This window comes from Debaryomyces hansenii (genome assembly GCF_000006445.2).
Source record: "Debaryomyces hansenii CBS767 chromosome A complete sequence".
NCBI lineage: Eukaryota > Fungi > Ascomycota > Pichiomycetes > Serinales > Debaryomycetaceae > Debaryomyces > Debaryomyces hansenii.
This window is the reverse complement of record NC_006043.2, coordinates 187,619-209,097: the sequence shown is the minus strand read 5'-3', so window position 1 is coordinate 209,097 and position 21,479 is coordinate 187,619. Positions and strand designations below refer to the sequence as shown.

The window sequence follows — 21,479 nt, the reverse complement described above, 5'->3', positions numbered from 1 at the left end:
TATAAGAATCATTTCAACCGTAGATTACTTTCGAGTTTTGTGTACAATATATAGATAGTGTTTGTGAATAGAACTATTAATATTGATATACAACTTCTAACTATAGTAGATTCTTATCGGAATCGGATATTAACTAGTGCCGCATACGTGCCGGCTCGCGTAGGATTTTTTGAGGTTATCTATTTATCAAATGGTTCAACCAATATACATTCTTGGTCCTTACCTCGTACGAAGCCAATGAGATCTAATAATTTGGCACTGATTATCATTTCATCAACGCCCCACTTACCTCTTCCATATATTTCTGGCACAATCTCTGCAAGTCTAGGTATCAAACTTTGATATATTTCTTTGTAGCTTACAATCTCTGCGGCCGTAACCTCTGTTTCTTTTGCAAGTTTAATAAACAGATGGTGTATCCATTCTGGCAAATAATTATCTTCTTCGTCCTTATCTGTTTTGATATACTCGTCTCTATTGTAGCAACGCATCAAATATAATAACCAGCATTGGTCTTGGAATTGAGATTCGATTATCGCATCATACGACGAAATACCTAAACTAATCAATAGCGATTGTTGGAATTTCAAATCTTTCTTGTAGACATTCTTTAAAGTGATTAGATGCAATTTGAATTCAGCTAACAAATCCTTCTCTAAATGCTTGATTTTCTTAATGGTGGCAGCAAAAATTTTCTTTTGCGATAAAATATAGATTCTAATATTATTCAAGTTTGTATCATTTTTATCAGGAATAGAAAGGGTCTTGAGAATATCACTTTTGGTTTCAATGGCTTGACGTAATTGGTTCAACCCAGCTAGTTGCGTTCTCAATGTTAATTTATCTTCCCATTTATTTTTGACTAAAAATTGAAATAATTTGATCAAGTTATCTGGTAAGTGGTCTTTGGTTATGAAGAATAAAAGTCCATTTTCGTACTGACTGTAATCTGTGTTGGTATCTGGTTTAGCTTCTTCTGTATTTCTAATGACAGAAGTCGTATAATCACTTGCAGTGGGCAATTTAACCCCCTGTGACTCTAATTCTGGTAACATCTCTAAAGGTACTTTAATCTTTAATGCTGCAGAATCGGCCGAATTGTCTTCAAGACAAAATCCGTAAGCTAACAATAACTCTTCATTTCCCTTCATTCCATAGTTATTGTACAACTGTTCACCTGGCACAGCTGAGTTCGATCTGAAGTTGAAATATGTACATGAATTTGAAGAAGAAACAGACCAGTCTACTTTAGCATTCATATTGTGATTCAAAAGGTCTATTATTGGAAGTAACATGGCTTCATCTTCTTTAATTTCAGAGTTCTTGACGTGGCCCCTGAGTAGATGAGCAGGAAATGATCTCGATTTCAAAATTAAGGATGCCCACAAATAACAAGGAAAACTAGTCCAATTGTCTCTATTTTTTGGTTCGTCGACAATAAAATAATTGTACATATCATCATCATTGTAAAATTTATTCTCGTAGTAGAACTTCATATTAATGAAATGCTCTTCTGGCTTTGGCAATTCTTGTGGCAAAAGGTTTATCACTTGCCACCATTCTTCGACCAATTGTCCAACATTGTCTTTTAAGGAATTACCCAAGTTTGTTCCCTTAATGAGAGCTTTCTCCTGAGGAGTCCAACAGTACGGAGAGTTGATGTCACTTAAATTAGGCAATAATGATAAATAAGGCTTGAAGTACGATGAATTCAATCTGGTCGATGCTCTTTCTCGAGCCAAGAACATCTTCAACAAAGAGTTAACATTCGATGTCTTTTTAGCAATATCACGGAAATCACCATGTCCACTCTCGTTAAAGGATTCAATTGCCCTATTTAAAGTTATTGCAAGATCTATCGGAAGTTGAAGATCAAAATCATCTGATGATTTTGATTCACCGTTTGAATTACCCGTATATATAGCTCCAATATTCCCTTGAGATAATTCTTTAAACTCTACATCTGAAGAGATGAATGTGCCCTTCTCTTGTGCCCATTTTAATAAGTCTGAAACCGTCATATTCTTGAATTTCAGCTAAAGACTACCTTCTCTGATATAGTATACCTTTAAATTTTTCAATTTGTCTCATTAAGGTCGTGTATATAAAATCTTCACCAACGATCGAATGATTAAGTCCAAGAAGAAAGTCTATAATACCTACCTTGGATAAGTAAAGAAAAAGAACAATGTTATCTAGAATACTTCTTAGACCTCGTCTTTTGACGGTTCATAGTTTGAGAACGAATAGTTTGTGTTATTCCAGACGTTTATTGAGTAATTCGGTTTATAGATTAAACGAGAATAAACCTACCTCTTCTGAAGCGCTGGAGGATGCAGCAACTCCTAGAAAGAGGCCTTTAAGTAGAGTTGCTATTGGCGGAGTTCAGGAACCTGATAAGAAGTTTGCTGGCGGAAATAGTGTGGAATTTGCTGCTTGGAAGGCTATTGTTTTATTATTAGTACTTGGTGGAGGTGTAACTTATTGGTTTAGTACAGAGAAAGAGAGATTGAGAATTCAGAAGGAAACCGAAGCCAAAAGGGGATATGGTAAGCCTTTAATTGGGGGTAATTTCAATTTAATTGATACAGAAGAAAATGCATTTACTCAGGAGAACTTGAAGAACGATCAAAAGAAGTTTTCCATTATTTACTTTGGGTTTACTCATTGTCCAGATGTTTGCCCTGATGAGTTAGATAAGTTGGGAGTTATGTTAGATGAATTGAAGGAAAAGGATAATATTGAATTACAACCGATTTTCATTACGTGTGATCCTGCCAGAGATTCTCCAGAAATCATTAAGGAATACTTGAGCGACTTCCATCCTTCAATTATTGGTTTGACAGGTCCTTACGAAAATGTCAAGAACGCTTGCAAGAAATATAGAGTTTACTTCTCGACTCCGCCAGATGTTAAGCCAGGTCAAGACTACTTAGTCGATCACTCGATTTTCTTTTATTTAATGGACTCTGAAGGTAATTTTGTTGACGTTATTGGAAGAGAAGCGGAGGCTGAGGAAGGAGCTGAAAAAATTAGAACCCATATTGATGCGTTTGTTCCAGCAGCTGAAAGAGAAGCTAGAAAAGAATCGTGGTTAAGCTTTCTTTATAAATAGACGAATTCTACGTGCTTGTAAATAGATCAAATAAGAAATATATATGAATATAATATAAATTATAAACACTTAGTTGACAATGTTAGTTGACGGCCAATCTACGATAACCACCGCAAGATTTACACTCTTCTTGGTGTTTGAGCATTAAGTTCTGGGCCCCGGTTGGGTCTTCAACTTCCTTTGGTTCAGGCCATGACAAATATTCATTGCTGTAATTTGACTCATAATCTGGAGGTAAGATCTCTAATCTTTTACCATACGCGGTAACCTTCTTCCAGTCACGGTGAACATTGTATAAAGAATCCGAGAAGTAAGCAAAGCATCTTTCGAACATCTTAGAGTTCAATTCAGAAGTCATTTGTGGCTTAAAATCAGAGTATTCTTCCCAGGCTTGCTTTGGATGGGCAAGAATATAATCAGTGGCCCTCTTAGTGGCCTTCAAGAATTTCTTAACCTTCTCAGGGTTAGCCTTCAAGAATTCATCATTACAAATGTACAAGATTGTACAGAAACAACAACAGCCTAATTCAGCCAACTTATCGATTCTTAACATTTTGGCGTCACTGATTGGTCTTCCTTGCTTTCTTAAATAGTCTTCCAATTCGACTTGTTGGATACATTCGATACCAATACCAGCATCGATTTTACCTTCGATGATATATTTAGCAACATTCATACCACATCTGACAGGGGTATAATCATCAGGAGTCATACCATAATGCTTAGTCAATTCGTCAATTTGGATCTTGCCAAATTCACCAACATAACCGATTTTCTTACCCTTTAAGGATGTGAAATCAGATGTAATCCCAGACCCTTCAAGATATAAGACACCGGTAAATGGCTCGTCCAACAAGGAACCAACAGAAGTAACTGGGAAGCCTCTAGCCTTTGCTGCAAGGGTGTGAACCATGGCTTTTAATCCCATATCAATCTTTCCCGATCCAATTAACTCGGTGACATCAGATGGATTGGATGGTTCCAAAATCGAGATATCAACTCCTTCCTCTTTATAGAATCCCTTTGTTTGAGCAATATAAATTGGAATATGGTATGGCGTTGGTTGCCAATTGAGCAAAAATGAAATTTTTTCGGTGGACATATCGATTAATTAGTTTCAACTTAGCTTATCAAACAATATAACTCCATTGCAATTGTGCCTATCTACTGACTTTAAATATCCCAAAGCATGGACAATATTCTTCCGTCGACCCACATATACATATATGGGAATATAACTCAACGAAACTCCTTGTTAGTGCATATATTTTCCTATAACAGCCCAATTAGATGAATGTGTAGTATAAAGGCCAAGCAACTCAAGTCCATCTAAAGTATAATCCATTTTCCATGTTAGCGCATATATCTTGGTATTCTAAAGGGTATAAACGGATATGCCTGGTAGCTTCCTAACAGTGCTCACGGCTCATGTATATCTCCTATGCACTTAGTCGTCTCCTTTTTTTGTAGTTTGAGCAACCACCATTTTATACGGGTATGGTGCTACATTTTACTACTTCGGGTACTGCGACTCTAGAAGCCAATTATAATATGGTGCTTCTCCCGGAAATTCGAATAGATGAAAGCTTACTTTAGACCAAGCCTATATGAAGACACCAATTAGACAATATAGCATTGAACTTTATCCGCATATCTATTGTTAGTTAATTAATTCCGCTCGAGAAGTACCATTAACTGAGTATGCGCATATATGTCCTACTTTTTTATTTTAATACCGTATTTCTTGAACCCTTATTGAATAGCCTTAACATATGAAAATGTTTCTCAAAGAGAACACATAAATCTGAAAGATGTAATTATTGATAAGATATGGTATTGACTGCCCAATGCATATACGGAAGCAATTTCCAGTTCGATCTAAATAGTGATGATGCTTTACCGCGAACGGCCGTAATATGGGCAGACAAAAAAGATCATACAATTTTGAACTAATATATTATCTTTTATAGGGTATCAGCAATTGATATCATGGCAATTGAAGGATTAACGCCAGAACAGCTAGAGACGTTTCAAAGGGAAGGGGTCCTATGCATACCAAACTTTTTGAATAGTGAACAAATACAACAGTTGGCTGATAGATCGCACGCCCTTTTGAATAACTTTGATTTGAAAGACCATCCGAAGACACAATTCAAAACCAACGACAACGATCATATCGGAGATCAATACTTTTTTGATTCAGCGAATAAGATTTCGTTTTTCTTTGACGTGGATGCGTTTGATAAGGAGAGTGGCGAGTTGCGGTTCCCCAAGGATAAGGCCATTAACAAGGTTGGGCATGGGTTGCATATGAAAGACGAACTTTTTCATAAGATTACATTTGACAGTAAGGTGAAGGCAATTGCAAGGTCGTTGAACTACACAGACCCCAGGGTATTGCAGAGTATGTGCATTTTCAAGCAACCTCAAATGGGAGGACATGATGCTCGAGATAATTCGGTACCCTCGCATACTGACGGAACATTTTTGTACACCGAACCCCAGTCTGCTGTAGGTTTCTGGTTTGCATTAGAAGACTGTACGGAGGAAAATGGGTGTTTATCGTATAATCCGGGGTCCCATAAGCGATTTCCTATTACCAAGCGGTTTGCCAAGGTCAATGGGGGCAAAAACGGGTGCAACTTCATATCTGTAGAATACGATACTTCGAAAAAAATCCCAGATGACTCCCCAAATGATTACAAACTCGTCGAATGCCCTGTTGGGTCCTTGGTGCTTATCCACAACTCCGTTTTACACAAATCAGAGAAGAATACGTCGACCAAGTCTAGGTATGCCTACACATTTCACGTAATCGACGGAACCGCCAAGTACGATAAATTGAACTGGTTGCAGGTCCCTCCATCAGAGGAAGGTGGCACTGAATTTAGTAAGCTATACGAAGAATAGGGATTTGATAAGTTGGTTTGGGTTATTACGATAGTCCTTTCGATATTTCGAGTTCATTTCACTTTTGAAACCAGACAATCCCATTATTATTCGTCCAACTATTCATGTTGGTTATTTATTACATATAGCTATATATCTATATCTATTAACGACTAATGAATTATGTTACTGTAAGAACAAGCTTCTAATCAGTTTTTGTAATTTTGCACGCAGGGTGTACTGATAAGAAAACTCCTCCACAGTTTCAAATTTGCCTCTGATTTATTACTCCTTATTAATAATTAAATTATTCTAGTATAGCGGGTTTATTGCTAGAATATACAAAACAGTTGTGTCATAGTCGACGTAAGTTTCATAAATATTTAAATAAGTTTAATTGTTTGCAACTATTGCTCGTTGTGGACTAATCACGCTAAGATGAGTACTTATAATACCCAAGGAATTACTCCACCAGATGACGAAGTAAAGAACGAAGTATCATCGTTAGATGAAAGATTAATTGATTATGATGTTAACAAACTCATATATGTTAGGAGAGGGTCCCAAAGAGATAGCCGCAGGGTTATTGGCAGAGATAATTTAAACTTCGATAATTCACACCTTTCGAAGGAACATGCGTGTTTCCAATATAGAAATGGAGCATTATACGTTAAAGATTGTGGGTCAACTTTTGGGACAACTGTCAATGATAAGTTCATTGTGGCAAATAGGTGGCATGTGTTGGAGTCGTGTGATACGATCGGGCTTATTGTTTCCAAGCCGTCAACTTGGATTGCAAAAATTGTCGAGAAGTTCCCAGATCACGATGATATTCCATTGGAGGAATTCTCCAATCCCCCAATTGGATTGAAGCTTCGTTTCGATTACTTAGATGACAAACTTAAATTTTGTGTTGTCAAAGATGATAGGGATCATGAATCGGTATCGGAAGTTGTACCCAATGATGTGAGTATGAACGAGACTTATGATACCGATGCATATTATTTTGATAACTGTTTAGAGGTTGGAGAGAAGCACCCACACGAATGTGCCTGTGCCGAAAGGAGTTGTACAGAAGGTAATGATGACGAAGTCGAGCCTGAATCTAAACTTAATAACAATCCTAAAGATACAGATAAGTCAAACGATTTCATCACACACGAGGAAGTTTCACACTTAGATTGTAAAGATATTGAATGTAGTGCAGATCTCGATGTCCATGAACCTCATTTGGAAATTTCGATTACGCAGGAGGTCGTAGATGCAAAAAGCGAGAATCTGGATGACGATGAAAGTTGTTCATTTGGTCATTTTACGTCAGAATTGATTTCAGATTCCGATATAGGCTCAGATTCCGATTCCTTATCTGGGTTTTCTAGTTCTGATTCTGATTCTAGCTCCATATCGAGTTCCAGCTCCAGTTCCAACTCCAGCTCCTCTATATCGGATGAATCAGAACCTGAACTTGATACAAGCATCATCATCGCAAATATCAATTCTGATGATGATTGTGCTGATCATGATTGTACTGATCATGATGGTTGGAGTTGTCAAAACTTTTCTAGTTTTACCAATTCCAACTCTGAGGAATCTACTATTTATGGCCTTCCACATGCTATTGTTCCAGTATTAGATCGTACTGGAGATTATTTAGATCCGTGTATTACCTCAGAATCTTCTAATGCTGAAGGTAGAAAGAAAAGGTCGTTTGATGAATATCAAGATGATATTCAATCCTCTGATGAGGAACACGAATCAAAGAAGGTCAAATTGCCATCGACCGAAGATAAGTTTGCATTCAAATCAATTGCTAAAGAGGTTGTCAAAGGTGCTTTATATGCCTTGGCAACTATCACCGCTCTTGGAGTTTATGGGAGTACTATTGATAATCAAGAATGAATATTGAATAGATCTTCATTTGTTCGTATGTGGTAGTCTAATCTTTTATTGTTTATACTTAGGATTGGTTCTGGTGGTGTTGTATAGGTCTTTATGTTTGTGTCCCTTTCATGGGGTTTCTTTTTGTTGGATCGAATTATTTTGGCTTTTCAGGTGTTTATGGTATTTTATATAAGTGTGTGTTTTATTTCAATATAATATGGATTTCAGAGTAGTGTTTTATTTTATCGCAATTATAAATAATATATTAAGTATGTACGACTATATGTGAATCTAATTATAATCAAACTCACTTCTTTTTATACATTTTTTTCTTGCCCTGCTGGTTCATATTATTAGCCATCTGTTGTAGCATTTGTTGGTTTATCATCTGCTGCTGCTGAGGGCTCATTGCTCCAGGAACAGTTTTACCACCCACATTTTGATGTTGATTAAATTGTGAGTTTTGCGGAAGCGATGAAGGAATATTTCCCATTGGCTGTGGAGATTGGCTTGGTGGTTGTGGCTGTTGCTGCTGTTGTTGTCTTCGCTGTTGTTGAAGTAACTGAAATTGGCGCAACCTTTGGAAATAAACGGGGAATTTTTGCAACAACTGCTGCTGAATTAGCTTGGCTTGTTGAATTGCTTGTTGTTGCTGTTGTTGAGTCAACTGTGCTCTATTTGGGGCAATTCCTGAATTACCCATCATTGCAAATGCATTCATTCTTGACTGCAATTGTCTGAAAGTTTGTTGTTCCTGTGGATTCAAAGTGTTCTGGAATATTTGTTGTTGTTGGATTTGTGTTTGGTTTGGCTGGTTCTGCGCCGTACCTGGAGTCTGTCCAGCCGGCAGAGCATTAAGTTGCCCTTGCGACTGCGGTTGGGAGGGTCCTGATTGGGAAGGTTGTTGTGATAATGCTTGTTGTTGTGCTTGTTGGAAACGTTGCTGTGGAGTAGGCATATTTCCATTCATCACCGGGGTTCCCATGCTAGATGCTGGTTGAGACATTCCCATTTGAGGAGTTGAAGAGATTGAATTATATGGCTGTTGTGGTTGCTGTTGCTGTTGCTGGGATTGCGGTGGTTGAGGTGGCTGCTGTTGAACATGATCAGTTTTCTGTCTTTTATTAGTTTGCTGTTGAAGTTGTTGTTGTTGAAGTTGTTGTCTTGCTTGCTGTTGTGCTTGCTGTTGTGCCTGGAATTGTCTTGCCCTCAAAGTTTGTGCCTTTTCAGCCATCATTTGCTGTTGTCTTTGGAGTTGCAGATTGGCAGGAGCTGCTGGTGGCTGAGATCCAGGACGTAATATATTAGTATCTTGCGGCGCAAATGAACCCTTATTATCAGGTACAGTCTCTTTACTTGCATTAATTGCAGCGGCATTATTAGATTGTGCTAATAGGTTAGCTCCATTGTTAGTCGCCTGGGCAGCAACAGCCTCTTGCTGAGCCTTTTGGGCTTCTCTACGTTTTCTAATCTCTTCAATATACCGAAGCCTCATGAACTGTCCAGTAGTAGAATTCGAAGTTGTATTAGAATTGACAACTGTAGTGCTCCCGTTTTTAGTTTCTGAATTTTTACCTTTATCTTCGGGATCAACACTATCCTCTTTGCCATTCTTATTAGTCGTACCCGTAGATACTAAGGATGAAGAGCCTACCACAACCAATTTCTTATCCAGAGTATCATCAGACCTCTTGTATTTATTAGATAACAAAAACATAATTTCCTCATAATCAGAAGATTTATGCATGATCAATTCATCTTGATGCAATTTACGTGGTGGGTTCTGAACTTCGTCACGATGCAGATGTATTAACTTCCAATCTTGGTTCTTTTCGTCCCATTCTTTACGAGGGTACTCTATTTCTGGTTTCAAATAATCTTCACATAAATACGGATTTAATGGGACAGATAAATCCACTTTTCTATTAGTTAATGTTAAAATTTCCGATTCCATTTGAAGTGACAATGGGTCAGTAAACTTCGTTAACGCCGAATCAGTATGATAAAGTAAGTCATAATATAATGATAGTTGTGTTGGCCTTAATAAGGTTCTGTAAGCCTTTGGTTTCGAAATGACTTTGGTTGATTCAATAGTCGTTGTTGTTGTTGATGACACCATGTTATTAGTGCCATTTTGCGACGGACTAGATGACTTTGAAGCAGGACCGCTGGTATCTGTTGTAGTATTTGCGACGGTATTAATATTAGCGCTGGTCGAGCCACTCGGGTTGCTGCTATCTGTGTTATTTGCCGTCGACGCGGAAGTAGAACTTGCATTAGATGAATTTGGAGCTCCTGCTGGAATCATATTTCTATGGTCGTATACCTGTAAAATAAGACACCCATCGTATGACCTAATAGCGAAGTCCTTAATCAATTCACTCATTTCAAAAGGTATTTCTTCTCTCATTACGTGCTGCAAGAAGCTTTTGATCATGGGCGACGACTTAGGAATGATATTCGAATCTTGTGAATTGCTTAATCGATAATGCGATTCATATATGTGGAAACTCAACGACGGTGGATACTTCGCATACTTCTTTAAAACCTCAGGAGAAGTACTTGCAAAGTGGTAGTTTTGAAGATTTGGTCTTGGCTGGCGTTGTTGCGTGACTTGTTGCTGTTGCTGTTGCTGCTGTAATTGTTGCTGTTGTCGTTGTCTTAATAGCTGCTGCTGCTGCACCGATAGCTTCGAGTGTTGTAGATGCGCTTGTGTCTGAGCTTGCACCGATGGATTTGTCCTGTTATGGGGAGCACTGGATACGTTATTGGCCCCGGTATTAATCATTATTCTCGGAATTGATTATAGACTCCAATTTTATTGATCTTGTATTCTACTTTGATTCAGTCTATCAATACTAATAAATGTACGTTCAAAGGGGTAACGAGATAGTAAACTCTACTTAAACTTTATTTTTACACTGATTAGCACAACTATTATCACCAAGCCAGTTCACTTCTCGAGGACCAATGGATTTTGCCGATATATTGGGTGTATTTCGAATCTATGTTAGACATATACAAAACTTTTGGTGATATTTTCGTTCGAGTCCTCCACAATCACGTGTGTACTGGATTTTTCAGTAAACTAATTTATTAGTAGCTATATTACACTATATAAGCAGAATAAACAGTTATATAAACGCAAATTCCCATGTGGTGATTAAGATGTAACCATTGTAGATCTCACGGAGACCAAAAATTATAATTACGCTCTTGAAACGGTATCATTGCGATGAATGAAAACTCCACACAATTACCAATATCGGACTGGATGCATGTCTGATAGCCCCTTCGTAACCCCGTTTCTAACTCCGTTTATTGGCGTACCAATAATACATTGTAGTGTGAATTGATATGTCTATATAGCAGCCGATTTCATGCTTTCTAACGGCCTCAAAGCGTGAAACAGCCAGACTAGAGCATTGAGGAGTCATTTGTTAAACAGAACTCGAGTAACTTATATAACTTCATTCTGTCGTCTTCGTTGAAAACCCATAAGCCATATATATCACCAACCAAGTCCTTGACGATGATCAAATTGTCATTAAGCTCGACATCCATTTCCAAAATGTTCATATTATTCAAACCCTGGGGGAAAAAATGCTTGATGATTTTGTTTGGTAAAAGCCCCAACGAGAAACACTCGGGGTTGTTTCTGTTCAATAAGAGCAATCCGTAACAAAAGAGGTTCTGCAAGTCCTGGTACGTTGGTGGAAATCCCTGGTTCTGTGGAACCTTGAAATCACGCAAATATAAAGCCAAAGTTCCCTGGTAATCTGTCTTCACCCATTCCTGTGTTTCGTCATTAAACTTGTATATCACACAATGTGACGTATGGTAAAGCAATTGTTTTATGAATTCGTCATATCTACTTATGACATTAAAATTTAATGCATTTCTGTAAAGTTCCAAAGCCTTTTGTGCCGTTATTTCTTCCTGATCTCCTTCGGGCGTCTGTCTTTGAGAAGACCTTTGTGATGATACCTTACCTGACATGTTTTTATCTATATTACGTTACTTTATGTTGAATATGTCAATAGTACTTCAAACTATTCAGCTTAGTGGTCGATAATCAATAATATCGGTAACCGCACTCTCGGGCCTATAAAAGCCTATCGGAGCAACTTTTTGATGGATTGAAATACGTTTATTACTCTTTTTTCAAACCATCTAGATACTTACATAGTTCAATTGACTAGAATGTTATCCCAATTAACCAGAAATATTGCCAGACCGCAGTTTGTGCGTACATTTAGAACGTCGATGCCTTCATTTGTGGCAGTCGGGGATAAGATCCCAAGCACTACATTATTCGAATCATCGCCAGGTAACAACGTCAATCTTGCCGAAGAAACCAGCAACGGTAAGTCAGTTATCATTGGTGTTCCAGGAGCATTTTCTCCAGCATGTTCGTCCTCGCATGTACCAGGATTTTTGAGTAAATTACGTGATTTCAACAATAAAGGATACCAAAAGTTCTTCATTGTTTCAGTTAACGATGCATTCGTCATGAAAGCATGGGGTAGCCTGTTGTTAGGGAATATTGATGGAGACCAAATTTCATTTTTGGCTGATCCTCAGGCGGAATTTGTCTCTGCACTTGACTTGAAGTTTGATGCCACTAAGGCCTTCGGAAACGAAAGATCCAAGAGATACGCTTTGTTAGTGGAAGATGGTAAGGTCACGGAGACATTTGTGGAACCAGATAACATCAGTGTTGATGTTTCTGATGCCGAAAAGGTCTTATCTCAAATTTAGAACATGATGGTGGTGGTTTTTGCCAACAAAATATAGTGTATATTTCGTTTCTCACATTCGTTTGAATGCTTTATATTCCGTGTATAAGTTAAAAATCCAATTATACTTCTTTCGATGGGCCAGTTTAGGCCTAGTTATACTGTATCAGACCATGGTGTGCATTATCGCGATTTTTTTGGGACATAAATCGAATAAATGGGTGCTTGTTCCTTCTAATCGATTATACAATATTATCATGTACCGCATGAAACTACTTCAGTTGCCTGTTAAAGGGATAAGGTTTTATCCAATTTCCCTAAATTGCATCAGGAATGTCAATCCAGTAACCCCTGGTATAGTTCGTGCGTTCTCTACTGCTCCAGATTCAGAATTTTCGACAGAAGAAATAAGCAAAGCCAAAGAATGGATGGAAAACTTCTCAAGTACTCAAGTACCAGACAACATATTCGAAATATCTTACAGTAGATCATCAGGTCCTGGTGGACAAAAGGTTAATAAGACGTCTTCGAAAGCTACCATTGCGCTTGGTCCAGATCAATGGCTCAATCCCCAATTCTGCTTCTGGATCCCAAAGCCAATAAGGTCGCAAATAAATGAGAATAAAATCAGGTACGAGACTAAGAGTGGAGGAATACTTGTTCAGAGTGATTCGACCAGGAATAGAGATACCAATACCGACGAATGCTTTCGAAAATTGATTCAAGAGATCAAAGACAACACATTTTTTGCAGGAGAAACGAGTGAAGAAGACAAAAAGAGATGGCAAGAAATAAAAGATGACCGTAAAGAAAAACGTCTATTTAATAAGAAGAGACAAAGTGACAAAAAGAAGCATCGTTCCAAAAATTTCGATGTATAAGTGTGCATCTATGGCATAAATATAGTCGAAACAAGTGAAGCAAAATAATCATGATTCGACATGCTTCCTGATGAGCCCATCTATATATATATATTGTATATATTTGTAAATAATACTGTTAATCATTACCATTATGTCTTGAATCGAAAAGGGCCTTATTTAACTTCCTGCGCATAATTCGATATTTTCAAATCAAGAACAATTTTCGTACGTGAATATACTAGACGACCAACTATAAACTGCAGAACGTATGGCGACTGAAGATAATAGGTTAGCTCAACCTATAGAATTATGTTCTAATGCATTGATTGATTTGATAAATCAATTTGTTCCGGATGATGATTCCAATTATTTGTTGAAAACCTTCGAATTTGAAAAATTCACTGGTAAACATCAAATCTTCGAAGATATTATCAAGGAATATGACTTTGACTATAAAATCGATGTTCCAATGACAGAAGTTGATGATACCGATGATGAGGTGGCAAACAATTTAAAGAATGAGATAGGAAATTTTAATGTAGGTCTAGATGAAAAAACTAGAGATTTCATATTGACTATGTCTTTTCAAAAAGCTGCTCAGGAATTTCTTACCAAGCAATTAGAAGAATTGAAAAATACTGCAAATGAAGATGAAGTGAAGGCAGACAAAGTAATAGAAACTGGAAAATTTAATATTTCTCGTGATGAACTTAGGAGCTATAATAGACTAAGTGTATTAGTGGATTTCCAGATGCATCTAGTGATCGAGACATATCCTTCTATCAAATCTAGCTTCTACCTGTTATTATCTCAGATACTGCAAACCCTCTTTAACATGTCAACGAACGCAATTAGTACATTTTGGTACTATTTGGAAACCCGTAAAAAATTAATTCAAGATAAGATTTTTGATAAACAAGTCACTAGTGACAGAATTTCGTTCTTGGAAATATGCAATACTTTAACAGATAGATTCTTTGAGAAAAATATACAGGGTAAAAGAGATTTGTGCAAAAAGGATACGTTCAATGATACATTTCAATATCGTGTGAGGATGTTTATAGCCAACATTTTCAATTTTGAAGACAATACCGGGTTAAACAAATACTTCAGTACTTCTAATAGAATTGTCAAAGATTTCTCTACGAACTCGAGATCCCGAGATGACAGCTTTATAAAGGATGTGATACAGATAAATAAATTGTTCCGTGATCCGTATTACTTTTTAAAGCCGGCCAACCATAAACAACTCACCAGAATATCGGATACATTAAAAAAGGTCTATGAATATTTGATGGAAGAAGAAAATAGTTGGTCATCTGTTGCCCCTAAGATTGATCAGTTTGCAGTCCCTACACCAAAATCTGAGACCGAGGAAAGGCATCTTAAAGAAAAATATGCTAATAAATTATACTTTCCAGAACATTATTCTCTTGCACAGTTTGATGAGAAAAAAAGAGGTGATTCATTTGATCAATTGAAGAAACAAGATTATAGTTTCATGTCTAAGCAGTTTGATGACAGCAAAGTACGTCAAACATGTTTAATTCAGATATATTTCATTTGTCACTTGTACTATGAATTAAATGCAGCAAACAAAAAGGTATTTTTGAAATCGCTCAATGGCCCTGCTAATATTAAACACTTTACGGATGATTCTCCTCCAGACAGTTTGGTGTCATTATTCTTCAAAATTAAAAGAGAAATACCTAAGCGCTATCGTTCCATAGACAGTCAATTTTCGTTCTTATTACAACATATGGCTATTGATGAAACTTTCTGGTGGGGCTGGTTGATATATGGAAAGGACCCAAACACAGGCAAATCGTTATTCGTTGATAAGGTGCTTACCGCTTCCGAGTTGGCAGTGGCACAAGAGAAGACTGAAACAATAATACCTTTCAAGGAAAAGCGCTATTTTAACAATTATGCAACCCCACAATTATCCAGAAAGATGAAAGTAGAACGAGGGATTCTGATATTAGCCAAGGATAGTGAAACAAGTGACAATGATAGATTTCAAGAGGGAATTGACTTACTTACAGAAAAGATATCAGATGCAAAAGATAAACAGGAATTGGACCAGCTCGTTGACGAACGTAATGTCCTTACCTGGAAACACTTGAAAAAGCAAAGGAACTCTAATTGGTTGAAATTTGGTAACTTATTGAACAAACAGATGTTAAGTGCCGAATTGAACATGCCTGAAGTATCTGAGAAGGCTGCTGAATCTACTGAACAACCAGAAACCAAAGAAAAAACAGAGGACGCCGGAGACAACAATAACGGTAATATAGTGGAAAAGATAGCGGAAGAGTCCCAAAGTAATATAGAGGAAATTGAAAAAGAAGGGATGGTTAGAGATAGTGAAATTCTACATGACGAATCCAATACTGAATCTAATCCCCAACTGAACGAATTAGATTCCAACGATGAAAGTTCAGGTATAAAGAGATCTCGTGATGCTGATGATACTATTACAGAAGAAGAACCTGCTACTAAGAAAACTAAGAATTAGTCTAGTATAATATAAGTATTTCAATAAACGTAAATTCTTAAGAACGCGTCTCGCCAAAAATTTTTTTCATATGGAACCATTCGCTTATCAAAAACTTTCCACACAAGTTTACAATTAAACCAACAATTATAATAGGTATAGAGAGGTTAATCGAATGTGGGTAGATTCTGACACGCAAATCAATGGCCTGCTGTCACTGGGCTCGCCGATAATTGTGGAAAAACCACATAATCATTTAGGCATAGTGGATTCCACATCAGAGAGCTCATTTGCAAAGTCAGGCACACATCCAATAGATACGTCCCATGGAATTCAAAAAAGGGATTCGTTTACTCCTCGCACAAGATCAACACATACTAATTCAGAGGTTGCTAGAGGTTTAAACGAGAATGACAAGGACAATGAAACTACAAGCGAAATGACTTCAGACAGTTCAATTATAGATATGAACATTTCAGAGGATAAACTTGAAAGTGGTGATTTAGATGTCAGTGATGGGAATTTGGCTAAAATACCAAAAGGAGAACTCAGTACGCGAGAAGAAAAGAACTACATTAATATCCCACCATTGGCAGATGAGTTCATGAATGACCAAGCTTACATGGACATGGAATTGAATTCGTCGCCAATAAAGCCTACATCAAAAAAGGTTCGGTATAGAGAAGAATTATCTTCTTCTCCAATCAAAAAGAAGAAATCAGTTGCATTTTCGGATGACTTAGTGAGTGAGTTGCCCAGTTCCCCTGCAGCCGTACACTGCGGTTCACGGCTACCAGTTCTTGAACATACTCCAAAAAAGTCCATCTTAAAGATTAATTCTTTGAATCAAACTTCATCCCCATGTAATCCTAATGATACGTCATTGTGGGTCAAATCATCTAATAATATAAACATCAAGAATAGTCCTAGTAACCCCGAATTCTGGCTTCTGGGTACCATAATACAGTTGGCTCCAAATTCTCCTGATCTACCACAACTTATAGATGGATGCATTAATGTGTTACGGGATAAAAAATTCTCTAAAAAGTTTGAAGTATACGCCACTTTGAATCATATATGCAGATGTAATACTTCTGATAGTCTATTGAAATTACTCACCATTCCAAGCAAATCAAATAGTCCGCAAAAGATTAACTCCAAAAGTCTGATGAAAACAAATTCTACGTCTTTTATGGATAATACGTACATTCATACTTTATCAGCATTTATACAAAGAGACGTTAAGCAAATCGAGTTAAAACTATTTTGCGAAAATGAAGAGAAGGAAAACAACTATTCCCCCAGCAAAAATGACCCATTTAGTATTCGTATTATCAGTCAAGCATTAAAAGTAATCAACTTTATCATGTTGGATCAAGAATTGAATAATTTTGTATCAATTGAAGATGCAAAGTGGTTTTACGTACACTGTTGCAAAACAATTGTTAAACCAACAATATCGAAGACGTTAATAATACCATATCTTAGCATACTAAAGGATTGCAAATTTAATAACAAGAAGAAGAAGCTAATATTTAACAATCAAAATGAAAATGCTAATATCCTGGAACTTATTCTCCAAAGTTTGCTTAACATGAGGAAATTTGTAAGCTCGTCATTAGTCGTTGAAGAGTTCGTAACTTTGAAAAATTTAGTACTGAACTTCCCTGTTATGATGGCTAATAATTTTAAGCATTGGTTTGAATTTTTCCTTATGAACTTATGCGATCTTTCTTCCCCGTTATATTCAAAAGTCATCGGTATGGGGATTCTGGTGTTACTCGAGGTCGCTAGGAACTATTTGGATAATAAGAATGTTTTATTTTCAGTGAGACGTTTGTTAGCTTCTCCTTTACCTTCAACAGTTAAATCGATAACCTCAGACTCAACTATTTCAGTATCACCCGAAGCACCTACTACTAAGTCTGATGAAAATCTAGTGATACATTTTATAATATCCACCCTTGAAACTTTAATTGGAAATGGCCAGTATAAATCGGCCATGGATATATGGGTAGGTGTAACATTATTATCCAGTGATAGTGGCTCAGGATACGAAAATTGGCCTTTTCTATCAGATTGGTTAAGAGTACACAAATCGTGTTTCAATGTGAATAATAATTCAGCTAAAATGATCGCGTTGAACAGTTGGAAAGCGGTCATATTCAACGTGTGTCACAATGATCTAGACAGCATCAGATGTTTAATTGATTCAAGTCCAAATAGTAAAAGCAGTAAATCAAAACCACAAGCCATAAATAACATTTTAAAGCCAAAAATTAAGTTATTGATTCATCCGTTACTTAATATTTCTGCTGTGGAAAATCAAAAAGAAATCATTGATTCGTCACATAACTTATTTTTATCAATCATATACACCTTACTCAACCCACTGGTATTAAATTCATCTAGATATGTTCACGTATACTGGGATAAGATTATTCAGTCAGTATTTATAAACTTTTACTTTAAGAAAGAGTTATCTAATACGTACATGAATGAGTTAGGTCTAAAGATTTTGACACGCTTAATAAAACCATCAGTATCTACTAATGAAAAGCCATTCAATGAAATGAGATGTCTTTCTAATGAATCCATAAGTCTAAATGATATTAGCCCAGTAAGTCCTAAATGGATATTCAGTAAGTTTGATAGAATTTTGCAAAACATAAACATTGTTTTTAAATTGGAAGGATTGACTATAGATTCAAAGTTGGAATTTTTCAACAATTTTTTGAATTCCTTGAAGCTGATCACCAAGAAAGAAATAAAACCTTCCGATGCCACTCAAGATATAATCGACAATTTACCCAATGTTTTAAGTGTCCTATTCAAACATAACAAACTTTCATATTCTTCTATTCAAAAGCTCATGCTTAATTTGAACGATACTTTCGATGCTTCGAATTTAATAGAGAAAAATGGTACGCGTTCAAATGCAACTAATATTTATATTCTAATTATTAATAATTGTTTGAGTGACATGGAAGAACTACAAGCTTTTGATTTCTTGGAGTCAATCCATTTGGCGATCCGTGATTCGAAGAATTTAATATTTCTTCTTGAATTGGTCAAATTACAAGAATATAATACGCATGCTGGATTGAAAAACTTTATAGTGTCAGCTTTGAATAGTAGAAAGATAAATGCTGCTTCGAATCTCGAATTAGAATTGGCTGGAAACCTTTTCCAAATAATATCCAAAGACTATGAGTCGATAGCTAAAAAGTTAATACAATCTATTGTGTTACTCAGTGCTACCGAATTTGAGCGTGTATCCGGAATCTTAGATATTCAATTGTGGACAATACCTATATTTAAATACTTCGTTGAACTAGTTCACAATGCGCCACATCCACACCTCAAACAAATTCCACTAAACTTGATAATTTCCAGGTTTGAAAACGACGAGGAGTTTTTTGAAATCCTCAAGTTTCTTATTGATAAGCGGTTTGATCTTGAACTTTACAATTTAAGAAAAAATATAATGAAAAAATTTAAGGCTTTAGAAGGCTTTCGCCAGTTCGAATTTCGTCTGGTTTGGAATTCATATCTCTCTAATATTGTTGAATCAGGAAATTTCAAGTTGCTAGATGATTTTCTTGTTTCATCTTATGAAGTAGGATTAGACGTAAGATCGCATATTCAAAATAAATGGGACAGGTTACCATTATTGAAAAAAGCATGGCTTACAGATAATTCTAAGCTATATTTTGATAGTGAACTTCTTAATCAAACGGGACCAGCATCACCCGGTGATTCGAAAAACTCAGAGGTAAGTGGTAAAGAGGATAATACACAGATAATTGCCGCTCCTGACTGTTCTAAAGACTTACAAATGGACGATATGGAAACAATTGAGTCAATTGAGAACATTGCAATTCCTAAGCTGTTTTCTAATTCAAATAAAGATAGTAAAACTAACCGTTACGAAAAGAGGAATATGTCATCCGGTTCTGATATAAGTCAATTGGAAATTGATAATCTGACCAAATCAAAAGCAAACCGAAAGAGGTCTAAATCAGTAGCTAAGCCGAAGCCAAAAAAGAAGACCAACATTAAAGTCAAAAAAGAGAATACACCAGCTCCAGAAGTAAATCCAAACTTTGATATTCATTCGTTTACAGCTATGTTAAACGCCAAGCTTTCTCCAGCAACACCAATTAAAAAGGCAAGAAGAAACGCTAAGTCGAATTTGAACAAAAGTTCCCCCGATAATGGTTCTAATTCTGAAAGTTGCATATCACCTAGTGGCAATGAAGAAACTATTGACTTGGATCATATAAAAAGTGAAGTTCAAATACCCTCTTCATTTAACGATGATGATATTTCACAACTCGAGGCGAGCTCAATGTCTCAAAATTCAATCAACGAATTTGACCTTGTAGAAGATGAACCTAGTTCCCCCCCAGAAACTCTTGACAGGACAAGAAAATCAATTTCTCCTAGCAGTAATGACTACAGCAAAGTGATCCAAAATGGATTTTCGAGCCGTGAATCGTCAGATCTGTCTGACGACATTGAAAATACAGACGATCAAGAGTCTACTAATTATAAGCGCAAGACCTGTTATGATGAAGACGAAATCAGTGGTAGAAAGAAACAAAAGCAAAATGAATTTCCTTCCGATGAGAAGAATGATAATGGAACTTCAGCACCAGAATCTGGTATTTCAATGACCGACGAAAGTACAGGAAACTCAAATTTGGACAACCATATCGTTCATGTATCTTCCAGTGACCAATTTCGAAAAGATGTCAACGATTCGATAGAAAATGATGAGATACAATGCTCTGCAACGAGCGATCAAACGGCACCGCCTACTTTTGATACTCAGGACTTCAGAGCAACTTCGACTGCATTAGCAGAGCCAAGTAATACCGAAACCTCAAGCAGTATACAATTATCGGATAGCTATAATTCCATGATACCAAACCTGCCTCCTGTGCATGTTGGAGACAGATCTGAAGACTTCACTCCAGAATCAGATTCAAAATCTAATAATTTCCTTTCAACCATAGGTGAGGACGACGAAATTGACTCGCAAAATCTTAAGGAAAAGGAAGACTCAGATAATGGACCACAAGACGAAGGGTCTACCACTAATGAAAATTCTGAATTGCAGCCATGCGAAGCTGCTAATAATCTTACTTCTTATATCGAAAATATGTCTGACGTCGAAATTTCACGTATTCCTCAAAGTGAAAAATATCAATTGGAAACTAAGTTGATGACATTTATTCTTCGTATGAGGAATATTGACTCCGTAGAGTCTTAAATAGCATAATTAATGTACGATAGTAATTTATGATAATTGAAAGCGTAGATATTCTTTGTGCAGTATGATCCAATTTTATTTAAAACAAGACTGATTGCAATCAAGTTTATACGAGGTTCGAATTTACAATAGTCTAATGATTCATTGTTTTGAAACAAATATATACGGTTATATTAATTTCAATTGATTCTATTTATCTTTGCTTGTGATTTCAAAA

At 36.5% G+C, this 21,479-nt stretch overlaps 11 protein-coding genes across 11 annotated transcripts; 7 read left to right on the top strand and 4 right to left on the bottom strand. All coding sequences in view use genetic code 12, as the record gives it.

Moving 5' to 3' along the window:
• Positions 1-179: 179 nt before the first annotated feature.
• DEHA2A02464g (DEHA2A02464p) lies at positions 180-2,021 on the bottom strand (the record flags this gene model as incomplete). Its single annotated transcript, XM_456446.1, has 1 exon — positions 180-2,021. The coding sequence occupies one exon, from the start codon at positions 2,019-2,021 to the stop codon at positions 180-182; it is 1,842 nt and encodes a 613-aa protein (XP_456446.2).
• Positions 2,022-2,188: 167 nt separating this feature from the next.
• Positions 2,189-3,115, top strand: DEHA2A02442g (DEHA2A02442p; the record flags this gene model as incomplete). The annotated part of the gene is made up of 1 exon (XM_002769912.1): positions 2,189-3,115. One exon carries the CDS (start codon positions 2,189-2,191, stop codon positions 3,113-3,115), a length of 927 nt encoding a protein of 308 aa, XP_002769958.1.
• Positions 3,116-3,197: 82 nt separating this feature from the next.
• On the bottom strand, positions 3,198-4,217 carry DEHA2A02420g (DEHA2A02420p; the record flags this gene model as incomplete). The annotated part of the gene is made up of 1 exon (XM_456444.1): positions 3,198-4,217. One exon carries the CDS (start codon positions 4,215-4,217, stop codon positions 3,198-3,200), a length of 1,020 nt encoding a protein of 339 aa, XP_456444.1.
• Positions 4,218-5,104: 887 nt separating this feature from the next.
• DEHA2A02398g (DEHA2A02398p) lies at positions 5,105-6,025 on the top strand (the record flags this gene model as incomplete). Its single annotated transcript, XM_456443.1, has 1 exon — positions 5,105-6,025. One exon carries the CDS (start codon positions 5,105-5,107, stop codon positions 6,023-6,025), a length of 921 nt encoding a protein of 306 aa, XP_456443.1.
• Positions 6,026-6,442: 417 nt separating this feature from the next.
• Positions 6,443-7,903, top strand: DEHA2A02376g (DEHA2A02376p; the record flags this gene model as incomplete). The annotated part of the gene is made up of 1 exon (XM_456442.1): positions 6,443-7,903. One exon carries the CDS (start codon positions 6,443-6,445, stop codon positions 7,901-7,903), a length of 1,461 nt encoding a protein of 486 aa, XP_456442.2.
• A 289-nt stretch (positions 7,904-8,192) lies between these two features.
• On the bottom strand, positions 8,193-10,673 carry DEHA2A02354g (DEHA2A02354p; the record flags this gene model as incomplete). The annotated part of the gene is made up of 1 exon (XM_002769911.1): positions 8,193-10,673. The coding sequence occupies one exon, from the start codon at positions 10,671-10,673 to the stop codon at positions 8,193-8,195; it is 2,481 nt and encodes an 826-aa protein (XP_002769957.1).
• A 629-nt stretch (positions 10,674-11,302) lies between these two features.
• DEHA2A02332g (DEHA2A02332p) lies at positions 11,303-11,884 on the bottom strand (the record flags this gene model as incomplete). The annotated part of the gene is made up of 1 exon (XM_456440.1): positions 11,303-11,884. The coding sequence occupies one exon, from the start codon at positions 11,882-11,884 to the stop codon at positions 11,303-11,305; it is 582 nt and encodes a 193-aa protein (XP_456440.1).
• A 204-nt stretch (positions 11,885-12,088) lies between these two features.
• On the top strand, positions 12,089-12,646 carry DEHA2A02310g (DEHA2A02310p; the record flags this gene model as incomplete). The annotated part of the gene is made up of 1 exon (XM_456439.1): positions 12,089-12,646. The coding sequence occupies one exon, from the start codon at positions 12,089-12,091 to the stop codon at positions 12,644-12,646; it is 558 nt and encodes a 185-aa protein (XP_456439.2).
• A 151-nt stretch (positions 12,647-12,797) lies between these two features.
• Positions 12,798-13,505, top strand: DEHA2A02288g (DEHA2A02288p; the record flags this gene model as incomplete). The annotated part of the gene is made up of 1 exon (XM_456438.1): positions 12,798-13,505. One exon carries the CDS (start codon positions 12,798-12,800, stop codon positions 13,503-13,505), a length of 708 nt encoding a protein of 235 aa, XP_456438.1.
• A 250-nt stretch (positions 13,506-13,755) lies between these two features.
• Positions 13,756-16,005, top strand: DEHA2A02266g (DEHA2A02266p; the record flags this gene model as incomplete). Its single annotated transcript, XM_456437.1, has 1 exon — positions 13,756-16,005. The coding sequence occupies one exon, from the start codon at positions 13,756-13,758 to the stop codon at positions 16,003-16,005; it is 2,250 nt and encodes a 749-aa protein (XP_456437.2).
• Positions 16,006-16,159: 154 nt separating this feature from the next.
• DEHA2A02244g (DEHA2A02244p) lies at positions 16,160-21,262 on the top strand (the record flags this gene model as incomplete). The annotated part of the gene is made up of 1 exon (XM_002769910.1): positions 16,160-21,262. One exon carries the CDS (start codon positions 16,160-16,162, stop codon positions 21,260-21,262), a length of 5,103 nt encoding a protein of 1,700 aa, XP_002769956.1.
• Positions 21,263-21,479: the final 217 nt, after the last annotated feature.